This window comes from Corylus avellana, chromosome 4 (genome assembly GCF_965113065.1).
Source record: "Corylus avellana chromosome 4, dhCorAvel1.hap1.2, whole genome shotgun sequence".
Classification (NCBI taxonomy): domain Eukaryota; kingdom Viridiplantae; phylum Streptophyta; class Magnoliopsida; order Fagales; family Betulaceae; genus Corylus; species Corylus avellana.
Window position 1 is genome coordinate 25092326 of NC_142493.1, and position 11822 is coordinate 25104147.

Genomic DNA, 11822 nt, shown 5'->3' on the forward strand with positions numbered 1-11822 from the left:
GTTGTTACGTAGCCGAGCCGATCGAAGGAAAACCCCATTGAAGCTGAAGAGTTTTGGAAGCAACTTTTTCCTAAACAGAAAGGCAACGGGCAAAGCATCTACAGTCAAAGGCTGAGTGGGTGCGTTTTTGACGCTTCCTTTAACGGGGACCCCACCCCAACTGAAACCGTGGGGAGTGGGGACATGTTATTGTTAAGTTGTAACCCTCCCTTACCACCGGGTTTTGACCCTTCAAACGGACGTTATAAGTTATAACCTATGACATTTAAACTTACGGCAAAATCCACGGCCTCGATTTGGCGAAGCCAAAAACTACTTATGATCTAACGGCTGAACCCCCAATTACGTGGTCAATCCTCAACCTTAGTAAACCAAGATATGATGGGCACGTGTTTGGCCCACATTTGTTATTATCTCTATTGTCGTGTTGTAGGGAACTTTTGTACCGTCCTTTGGTCAAGGATAGAAGCGTCATTTTCAGGATATTCAAATGTTTTCCTGTAGCTATCCCCGGTATATACTCTCTATTGTGCTTCATGGCAGTCATTGTCGAAGAAACGAGCACCAAATTACCACTTGACAATTATAGAAATTTACAAAATTGGGCATCTTTGGACCATACAAAAAACAAAAGAGCCCCTCTCAAAAAATAAATTGCATCATGCAATTCATCGGAAAAGCATTTTGAGCTCCTCAATCCTAGCCGTCCGAACCTCCTGATCGGTGAGGGCCCCAGCAATCATGCGCTGCTTGCGTGCCTGGAGTAGTTGCATTCTTTCCTCCACCGTGTCCTAATCACAGTGGCAATAATAAAGTAATAAATAAAAAGATTCAAACTTTGACCTCCTCCTCCAAATCCCAACTCCATGGTAGGAAAAGCTTGGATCAATTCTGGACAGCTTGAAGCGGAAGATGAAAGAGTAAAAGTTTTACCTTAACAATGAATCTTCTAACACGCACTGTTCGCTTTTGCCCAATACGATGAATTCGCATGATTGCTTGCTCTTCAACAGCAGGATTCCACCATGGATCCTACAACATATTAAATACAAATATGGTGGGAAAGGGAAGAAGAGATTATTGTATATTTTGAGAAAAGGAAAAAAAGAAAGAACCAACTGTCTGAAAATTTTACCATTAAGAAGACATTAGAGGCTGCAGTTAAATTCAAGCCTACACCACCAGCTTTCAAAGACATCAGCAATACCTGAGATGCCAAAGAAACATATGATCAGCAACAATAATTCTCAAAAATGTAGAAGCAGAGTGAAAAATTCTGTTTACCATTTTCTCCTTGGTCTCGCTAAATTCCTTCAAGACATGCTCCCTCTGCTTCTGCGCAAGCTTTCCATCAAACCTTAAGAAGCCAATGCCTCTCCTCTTCAACGGGATCTCGAGGAGATCAAGAAACGAAGTCCACTGGCTAAAAACAATGCTCTTTTCACCAGAACCCGACCGGCGAATGCTTTCCAAGCAGTCCAAGAGTTTTGAAACCTTGGAAGACTCCTTCCAGTTCGTCTCAACATCAACCCAGAACTGGTTTTCTGTCGGGCACGTTATGAGATCGGTCTTTTTGAGTAATTGCCGGCAAATTGGGCACAGGCCAGTTGTTGGGGTCCGCCAGCTTGAGAGGAGACACTCCCTGCACATCCTATGCGCGCATGGAGTGAGAACTGGGTCGTCCGCATACTCCATGCATATGGGGCACTCTGTGTTTTCTCCCTTCCGGATACCTTCAACAACCTCTTCAATGTATGCATGGGTTGGGCCAGGCTGCTTTGAAGTGGAAGAATCGGGATTAATTTCAGAGAACCTTCTTGCAAGCTTGCTCAGGTCTGCATACTTTTGGGAACCAGCTCGGCTGCATATTTTCAAACCAAGAATTATTGGAAACAGAGACGTGGAAAGAATGTGGTAAAATGGAATTCATGACAAATTAATTAGCTCGTGCCATTTTTCCAATATTTTGCACACCTCATGACAAGAAACGGATGGTTGCAGCACTGCCGCAATCGAAGTAGTAGCTCAAGGATTGATGCATAGTTGTGAAGAACCTTGCCTTGTGCAACAAACTGGTCAAATTGGACCTGTTTTCATGAAAGATTGTGAGCTTCTTCATTGATAAAGAGACCGCTGCTTAACAGGCTAAGAATCCACTGAAAGCAATTCTAAGCACTTGAGTGCAGAATAAATAAACAAAAATAACCAAGAGAAACTTACTTTAGATCTCTTAAAAAGCGCATCATAAAAGTCACGCTCGGCTTCTGACTGTTCACACTCGATGATTTGAATGTCAGTTGGAGGTAGAACGAGTATAGGCCTAAAACCAGGACCAAACGTTACAATGCTGACAAAGTTTGCAAACGATAAAATGATAGGAAGGAGGAAAAGAACAGATTGAAAGGATATGAGAAAATAAGAGTTATCACCTTCCGGCTTTATCCTTTGTGTCCTTTGTCCTTCTCAGCATCAATGGCCTCAAAATAGCTTTGATCAGTCTCATCCCTCTTGGATCACCATTCTCATAAGGCTTTTGAATCAATTTGCTCCACCTATATTAAGAATCAGAAAAAAATAACTAAAAAAAAGGATCAGCTAATAATGCACTCTAGCAAGCTTAAACTATTAGAGTTTTCTAATCCATTGCAGTAACAAAAAAGTGACACCAGAAAAGTTAATATTGAACAAGTTTTTTATCCTACCAAGCCCAATTGCACCATGGTTCAACATGTAAGAAGCATAAGAGGCTGTAGAGGTCTTCCAAATTATTCTGCAGCAAGTGATGACAAAGAAAATCATTAAATTATTGGATGATATTCCAGTGAGTATTCCCTCTTCCTGATCTTCAAAGCTACCAGATAGATTATTTAGATGTAGGTTATTAGTTGAAAGATGGATAAAAATGCACAAGATATTAGTAGAATAAAGAAAAAGCAAAACAAATCGTATAATATCCTTCAGGGACTCCATATGCCCATACAACTATGATTTGATCTCACAAACAGAGCACATAAACATATAAACAATGCAAACCTGAAGAGGGGTTCCCGTTAGACACCACCTGCAGTGTGAAGACAATGTAAAGGCAGCCTGAGCACCTTGAGTCTTCCAAGATTTTATGGTATGAGCTTCATCTAGAACCACCCTATACCAACTGACCCTGTGGAAGATGCTGTTCTCTGCATCCTGTATCAGAGTAACAAAGTTCCCATTAAAAGATAAAAGAGAAAAGTGAAAGATAAATGAATATCAGGGTTACAAGGATTCTGGTAGATGGATTTTATGGGTGAGAAAATTAAGCAACTGGCAAATCGAAGATAGAGTATTTCCTTACATTTTTATAAGCAGCAGAAAGCACTCCATATGTTGTCAACACCACATCGTGTTCTGCAATGACCTTTGGGTCATTTGTTCTGCCCCCACCATAGTGAACAAAAATTGATATACTTTCTGGCTTCGAGTGGGTTTCAATCTCATCCTATAATTTTTTAACAGAGTGATATAAGACATCTAACGAAGTAGATAAAAGTGTGGTAGCATTTCAGAATTTAATGTTCGAAGTATCAGTAAAAAGTAAAGGAAGCATTATAAGCATTTCTTTTCTCTTCAGCCTAGTGCCATCACTGGTTGACTCATGTCATAAATCCAAAAGGTGAGTTTTGAAATTACTTGGGTTTTGTCAAATCATGGCTATCCTTTAACTTTTTTAGCATAAGAGAAAGGATATTCACCTTCCATTGCCCTAGCAATGCCATGGGACAAACAATAAGAGTGCCACCATTTGCTTTTGATGAGGTGTTCATATGACAATCTTTCTTTGTCTTCTTTGTAATTTCAGTAGTATCTGCAATTTTAGTGCCATACTCCTGGTTAGCAGGGCATCCTCTTCCTGGCCTTGTAAGTATTAGACCAATTGCCATCACAGTCTTCCCAAGCCCCATTGCATCTGCTAATATCTAAAGAATACTTTATTAAGTTAGAAATAAAGCATGCAGATAAAAAAAAAAAAAAAAAAAAAAAAAAAAAAAAAAAAACACAAAGAAAATATGAAACTGGTGATAACTGCAACTTATAAAAGAAATCCACATTGAAGTACGAATAAAGAGATATTAGAGAACTCACTCCTCCTCTTGCCATCTGTGTTGCAGTTGGAAATTTAGTAGTTGCTTCCCCTGAGAAATTGTTGACATAAATAGAGGAAGCCCGCCTGCAAAACAGCATGTCAGGTCAAGTTAGATACTTAATAGCTTTACTTAATCAAAAGGCTATGTTATTAGTTGATAAAACAAACTTCCTTTCCTTTTCTTCTCTCATTTTTTTTTTTTTCAATTTTCAAAATCTACAAGAAGCTACATACCGATCGCATATACGATATGCTGCCCAGCATGGATGAAGAGTTTTTGCTGCTTTCTCAACATCAATTCCCTTTTCTAATTCTGACATCCAGTATAGTGCTTGTTTCTGGTACGGCCTAAGATCACACATGAGTGTACATGGGGGTTCCAGCTCCTAAAGAATTACAAGAGAGGAATCAAAATAGACAACTTGATGACTTCCCATACAAAACTCCCTCCAAATTCTGAAGATAAGAGATAAAATTCAAATTGCTCTACCTCTAAGTTATACACTTCTACTGCCCCCACAAGTTTATTCAGAGATGACTCTGTGACAGCTTGTTCATCATTGGCTTGTTCTGGATACTGTTGACAACCCTTTCTTCGCTTCAAAATAGGCAAGGCCGATGCGGCTTCTTCTGAATCATCCTGTTCCAGTAAACAAAAAGTATTACTTTTGAGACCTGTGCATGTCTTCACTTCTGAGATAGTCCATGTTATCCTTTTCTGTCACTGTATATGTATCAGTGCATGTCTATATGCACAGAATTGTTAAAAATCCAGAAAACTAATGCATATGAAAATGTGCAACATATAAGGGCATATTCAGTTATCTAATGGAAATTAAACTGCTTCATTGAATTTTTACATAGCAATTAAACAAATAAGTTTGGCATCTTGAGTGGCACCATAATGGTACGCAGCCAACTTTAGAAATTCATGATATGCCAGCTGCTATCAGTTGTCTTGTGTAAATAACCAAATTCTATTTTCATGAGCAACCAAGTGGGCCCCAATAGAATAGAGTGGTTGACAATAGAAAAGTTCAATTAAGGTCAAATACAAATGCTTGTTAAGTCAACTAAACAATCAAATAGCATCAAATCCAAAACTATCCAGGTAGACTTTTATGCACACAAGCAATTGAGATAATGAAAATCACTAGATATATATTAAAAAAAGAAATTAAAAAAATACATACCTCTAGATTTAGCACACGTTTCCGCGAATGAAGGTCCTCAGGGGTAAACTCAGCCTGATTGAAGCAAAACACATAGTATGAATACAACATAAAAAAGACTTAAGAGGGAGAATACATAAATGTCATCACAAGACGTGTGCTTATATAGAACTTCAATATAAACAATAAAGAGTGTACCTTCTGATATGGTTTAATTTTCAGCGATTCGAACAGCTTGAGGAGAGGATAAAGTGTAGAGTCAATGTTACAGGAAGCATCTAGCCTCCACGAAGACTTGTCACCATCGGTGAATACTGAACGATGAATATAAAAGCTGCCACCATAGATGTAATTAATCAATTTCATTTAGACAAAAATGATCCCATAATGGAATGGTGATTATGAAAGCTTGCAAACTCCAAACCAGTTCGATTCATCGACTATGTAATGTTCGTTTCACCACAAAAAAAAAAAAAAAAAAAAAAAAAAGAACACTACTAAGATCTATTATTCTGTTATTCTACATTGTTTGGTATGTGAAAATGAGGATCAAGTAAAAAGCATAAATTTAGTATAGAACAGCTGTTAAAGGACAAAAATTACAACTTTACCTTATGTACAACATGATTTCTTGCATCATGGAAAGGTTTGATGGTGCAGCTAGACAACGTCCAAGAAGTTTAACCTTAGTGCCATTTACAAGTGGAATAATACATTTTGCCCACTCCATTGGAAGCCGACCAATCTAAAAGTCAACAAAAAAAACACACAAAAAATATGACACATCACTCTCTTAACTTAAATAAACATATACCCAAAACTCTAAACAAATCATATATCAAATTTCTCCAAAGAGGGGAAAAGACAAGGCGTATACAACATATAGAATGAAAACGTAAATTAAGTATACCTCTCCGAACCGTTTGGTAGAAAAGCGAACAATCCACTGCGCACCATGTCTCCAATGTTGGGAGGGAAAAGTGAAATCAACAATCTCATTGTCAACCAATTTCCTTCCTTTTGTGGTTGAAAGCGCAGTGACAATCGTCCTTCCCACCAGAAACCAATCTGACTCCTCCGGAAAATCCCCATCCTCCACCAAGCCCGAACTTATCCTTCGATCTTCATCTATTTCTTTCTTCACATTATGTGGTTTGGAAGAAAAGTTAGAACCAACCTCGTCTTTTACCAATCCATCTGGACAATTTGAGCGCATATTTTCCCTCACAAGACTCTTGCCTTCAACCCCATCAGGCTCCTGCTTGGTGCTGACCACCTCTGGTTCCTTAGGCTGATCTTCGTTAATCTGGGTTCTCAGACACTCCTCCTCAGACATCACCTTCGTATTCGTCACTTTAAGAAACTCCTCAAACGACATTCTCCATGAGGCCTTAACCTCGTCTTTTACGAAGCCGTCTGGACAATCTGAACGCACATTTTCCCTAACAAGACGCTTGTCCTCAACCCCATCAGGCTCCTCCTTGACTCTGACCACTTCCGGTTCCTTAGGCTGCTCTTCCTTAATCTGAGTTCGCAGACAATCCTCCTCAGACACCGCATTCGTATTCGTCGCCTTAAGAGATTCGCCAACCGACATCTTATTCGACGTCTTGACCTCTTCTTTCCCTGAGCCGTTTGGGCAATCTGAGCGCATATGTTCACTCACAAGAACATTCACTTCGCTCTTGGGCTCCCACCCAATAAGCGGTTTCGCTTCTTCAGAGTCCTCAGAGTCCTCTGCCTTGATCTGAGTCGTAATCCGAGCGCCGGTGCTGGTAACTGTGCGCTTCACGGTTACGAGCGGGGTCAAGAAGCTCGGATTCTGAATGATGTCGATTTCATTCATGGGTTTAGCGTCCATGGATTGGGATCAACGATAGAAAGTCGGTGCTAGAAAAATGGTTAATTAGATTCAAGAAAATGGGAAACAGCGAAAGAGAAAAAAGAAGAGTTTGAGCTTCTCCGTGTGAGAGAAGCGAGGGAGAGGGAAAGAGAATAGAGAAGCGATGGGATATGGAGGGATTTGGGTTTTGTACCACCACGAAAGTTTGGCGCGAAAGGTTTTTACTGTGTTCAATTCCCGGTCTTTTTCTGCTTTTGATTGCTTTCTTTTCACGATTTGGCGCCAAAGGGCAGTAAAAACGGCAAGTAAATCTGAGGTGATTTAACCTACGTTATTCAATCAAATCAAAGAGATTGCTTCCAGATATTTTTTTGAATTTCACAAATTATCTAATTTTCATATTCTAGTTCTGAACGTGTTCATTATTGAAATTTTACTATTCCTAGGTCTATTTGTAACAGTAAGCAATTAAGAGCTAGTTTAATTGGTTGGACCATGTTTAATGAAGCAGAAATCATTAGTTTGAATTTTTTTCTCTTTTGTGCGGACATGTAAAAATAAAAAATTGTAAGCAATTTAATATTTTGCCCACGTAAAATATACCAAAAATATATTTTCTTATTCAAATAAAATGGAGAGGATTATTTTTTCTTGAGGGACTCATTGAAGCAATAGAATAATAAATAAGCTTAAAGAGAACGAAAACCACCCAAGATGTAAGCATTTTTTTTTTTTTTTTATCTCTTTACTCTTTAGTTTATTTTTGAGGAAATTTCTTTTACATATTCTAATAAGTGTCATGATTTATCTCTCACATGCATTTTATTTTTTTTAATATTTTAACAGTTATTTATTATCATTCCATTAATTTACGAACCCCAACATTAATTTTTGTTGTAATATATGTTGATATTTATGGACCATTAAGAGAGTTGTTGAAAGGATGCTTTGGAAGTTATGAAAGATTAGGTTTTTCTTTGAAAATGATAGATTTTTTTTTTTTTGTATGAAGTTAGTGTGTTTCATGTGCATGTGTGATGTGTTGGAGTTGTGTGATGTGCTGTAGAAAAGAAGTTTTGGGGGAGTTGATATCAACATATATCAACAATGATGGCATCCAGACGAGCGGGTGTAGGCAACACTCGAATGGGGGAGGTGGAGACTCGAGAGGCTCATTGTAATGCTCCAATGATGTTATGGGCCTTGAAGGGTCCAGCGTCCTCCTCCATCCACACACTTATATTTGGGCTGAATGATGATGCCTGGCCCATAAGCCTAGTCATGTATCATTTGATTTTTATTTTTATTATACAAGTTAACTCCTGATGGAGAATTGGACCTCTCGACAAGCAACACTTTCCTATATATGTCTCTATATATTCGAATCACATCCTCCTCAACCTCTACCAAACTTTTAAAACAAACTACACTAATTGAAACACATATGATGATGTTATAAATTACCTTCATTTTTCTTGCCATAATATTCAAGAAGTCTTCAAAGTCTATGCTCATGTTAGAGTTGCAGCCACCCCTAACCCCCGGGTAGCCGCAAGTCATTCCTAGCCATATGGGGTGGGTGCAAAGTCACCATATAGGGTGCGTTTGACAACCGATTGTGGTTCCTGTGCGTGTGTTGTGCACTGTAGAGCAAGTTTGAAAATAACGCCAAAAGCTGCAGCATGAAAGACTTGTCCGCAGTACTTTTGCTATGTTTAACACGCTTGCATTTAGTGTTCCAAAACTGCCCCTGCAGCAAACCCATTCAATGTGATATTTTTTCCCACTTTTTTTTACTTCATTATTCAGAGAGGGTTGCGGTGGTGGATGGGCCTTCGCCGTTGTTGGGTCACGGACCAAGCAGCAGCTAGAGAGGATTTCTTCACTGAAGAAAGAAGAAAGACGGCAACCCTCTCTAAATAATGAAGTAAAAAAAAGTGGGAAAAAATATCACATTGAATGGGTTTGCTGCAGGGGCAGTTTTGGAACACTAAATTCAGGCGTGTTAAACATAGCAAAAGCACTGCGGACAAATCTTTCATGCTGCAGCTTTTGGCGTTATTTTCAAACTTGCTCTACAGTGCACAACACACGTACAGGAGCCACAACCGGTTGTCAAACGCACCCATAGGTGTTGAGGTAGCTTGCGGGCCACCCCTAAGCCTTTGGGGGTGGCTACATGGTAGGTTTGGGGGTGGCAACCCTACCGTTGGCCACTCCTTTAATATTTTTTTGTTTTTGTTTTTGTTTTTTATTATTTTTTGTAGATTTGATATGTAATTAAATTAATAAAAATTAATATTTTAAAGTGAAGTGAAAAGAAAAAGCTGATGTGGTAAAACAGTGAGTTTTTTTTTTTTTTTTTTGACATGTCCACACAAGAGGGGGGAGGGGGGATTCGAACTAGTGACCTCCGCTTCATAAGGCGTGGTTCCTAGCCGATTGAGCTACCTCTTGGGGACAACAAAACGGTGAGTTTTGAGAGTGAATGATGGACATTAGACATTTGGAAGAAAATGTAATGGAAGGGTTTATGAAATATTTTCGATTGACTCAGGAACTAAAATTTTTTTTTTTAAAAAAAAAAGTTCTAGGTCTTGTTTTCACGCGTTGACTCATATATTTATTATAAATTTTTCCTTAAAAAAAAAAAATAATAAAATACAGAATTTATTGAAGCAAGTATTGCACTTTTTTATTAGCGTTCAATCACTTCAACAAACAAGGGAACAAGAAATAGATCTCTATAAAATTTATAGTCTGATAAGATTTAGATTCCTTTCTTATTAGAGTCCTCTTAAGCAACACCTAATTAGCCTTTTATGCATTTGGTAATCTATTATTTTTCTATGTAAAAGAGAATTATACTGTATATGTTAAGACTCCCTCAAACTAGCCCTATCTTATGTTGCCAGTTGGTTCGCATCAAAATGCTAAATTATCAAAAGCTTTCGGATTTCTTCACAGGCCGGCTTTTTTCTTCAAAATGAAAGTGAATAATGTTTTTTTATTATTTAATTTCAAATAATTTTTGAAAAGATTACTATGAAACCATTTTTAGGTCCGTTCCTATAGAGAGAATCCAAACGGTTTTGATCCCTTTTAACATTGGGCCCATACCTTTCGAACTCAACCAAGAGACACAGATAGAGTACACGCGTACCAAGGCCTAACCGCCTGAGCCAATCAGCACCCAACTTCCACCATGTGCACTTTGGAGAAGCGCGGCAACCTCTTCATCCTAACCCTGATCGGCGATGACGAGCACCGGCTGAGCCCAGCCGTGATCGACTCCCTCCTCTCGGCGCTCTCCCAAGCCAAGTCCCAAGCCATCCGCGGCTCGGCTCTCGTCACCACCGCCCACGGCAGGTTCTTCTCCAACGGCTTCGATCTCGCCTGGGCCCAAGCTGCCGGCTCCTCCTCCGCCGCTCGCGATCGGCTCCACCACATGGTCGAATCCTTCCGCCCGGTTGTCTCCGCGTTGCTCTCCCTCCCGATGCCCACCGTCGCCGCCGTTTCCGGCCACGCCGCCGCCGCAGGGTTCCTCCTCGCGCTCAGCCACGACTACATCCTCATGAAGCGCGATAGAGCCGTGCTGTACATGAGCGAGATCGACCTCGGCATCACCTTGCCCGACTACTTCACGGCTATGATGAGGTCCAAGATCGGCTCGGTTTCGGCTCGGCGCGATATCTTGCTCGGGGGGAGGAAAGTCAAGGGTGAGGAGGCGGTGACGATTGGGATCGTGGAGTCGGCACACGATAGCGCGGAGAGTGTGGTGGAGGCTTCGGTGCGCCTTGGGGAACAATTGGCGCAGAGGAAGTGGAACGGTGAGGTGTACGCGGAGATCAGGAAGAGCCTGTATCCGGAGGTATGTGGCGTGCTGGGATTGGCTGCCAAAGCCATCATAGCCTCTTCTAAGCTTTAGAGTGAAACTAATAAGCAGCTGCTTAATATGTTTCTGTAATTTGTATTTGCGTGGAAACTGAAAAATCTATTACATTTATCCTTTTATTTTGTCTGCTTAATAGATATCCAGATGCGGGATTTCAACTGCAAAATGGAACTCCATCCTCATTTGTTTGTTTTGTTAATGTATAGAAGAAGTAAGAAGAAACTCATCGACAGATTTTGGCTAGCATTTGGATTTGTTGACCCACTTTCTGAAATTTAAACAAGCTTGACTAAGGGTAGGAGGGTCGGCCAAAACGAGCCAACCCTATTGGAGTTCCACAAATTATGTCGGCCATATGTCTTGATAGCCATACAGCACTCACCAATCGAGGGCGAGCGTGGCATATTTAGCCAACCGACCCTTTTAAATTTCTAAGTAGCATCGCAAGTAATATTTATAGGAAGCCTTTTCCAACACCTGTTCGTCTTTTTCCAATGTGGGATACAGTAGCCTTGAAGCATCTTGAGTTCCTTTCCAGGCTTCCACAACCTAGTCAAGTTTTCGCGATTGGGTTCTAACACATCTCTCAAAAGAGACTTTGGTGGCACTAGCTGCCTCACATCCTGATAAACACCGATCATTTCCAGCTCCTTTTGCTTGTTGGTTCATACTGATTTAACTTCTTTTTTCCCCTTGATACTTATTGGGTCTATGGGTTACACAACATTATATAGCCATCTCATATTCCCTTAAAACCCTCTTCTTTGGTGTAAACGGAATCTAATTCCA

The 11822-nt window shown here is 40.0% G+C and overlaps 2 protein-coding genes and 1 non-coding gene across 3 annotated transcripts; 1 reads left to right on the forward strand and 2 right to left on the reverse strand.

Annotated features, from left to right (window-relative positions):
• Positions 1-504: 504 nt before the first annotated feature.
• Positions 505-7590, reverse strand: LOC132178751 (Helicase protein with RING/U-box domain-containing protein). The gene is made up of 18 exons (XM_059591277.2): positions 6206-7590; positions 5907-6040; positions 5494-5629; positions 5317-5370; positions 4614-4763; positions 4358-4509; positions 4123-4207; positions 3732-3956; positions 3335-3478; positions 3034-3186; positions 2703-2770; positions 2430-2552; positions 2221-2320; positions 1975-2087; positions 1285-1861; positions 1136-1207; positions 934-1032; positions 505-791 (listed from the first exon to the last, which is right to left on the reverse strand). Exons 1-18 carry the CDS (start codon positions 7154-7156, stop codon positions 669-671), a joined length of 3459 nt encoding a protein of 1152 aa, XP_059447260.2. The 5' UTR covers positions 7157-7590; the 3' UTR covers positions 505-668.
• Positions 7591-10172: 2582 nt separating this feature from the next.
• Positions 10173-11166, forward strand: LOC132178727 (enoyl-CoA delta isomerase 2, peroxisomal). The gene has a single exon (XM_059591246.2). The coding sequence runs from the start codon at positions 10344-10346 to the stop codon at positions 11064-11066; it is 723 nt and encodes a 240-aa protein (XP_059447229.2). The 5' UTR covers positions 10173-10343; the 3' UTR covers positions 11067-11166.
• Positions 11167-11330: 164 nt separating this feature from the next.
• Positions 11331-11459, reverse strand: LOC132180186 (U11 spliceosomal RNA). Its single transcript, XR_009440074.1, has one exon. It is a non-coding gene; the product is annotated as a U11 spliceosomal RNA (small nuclear RNA).
• Positions 11460-11822: the final 363 nt, after the last annotated feature.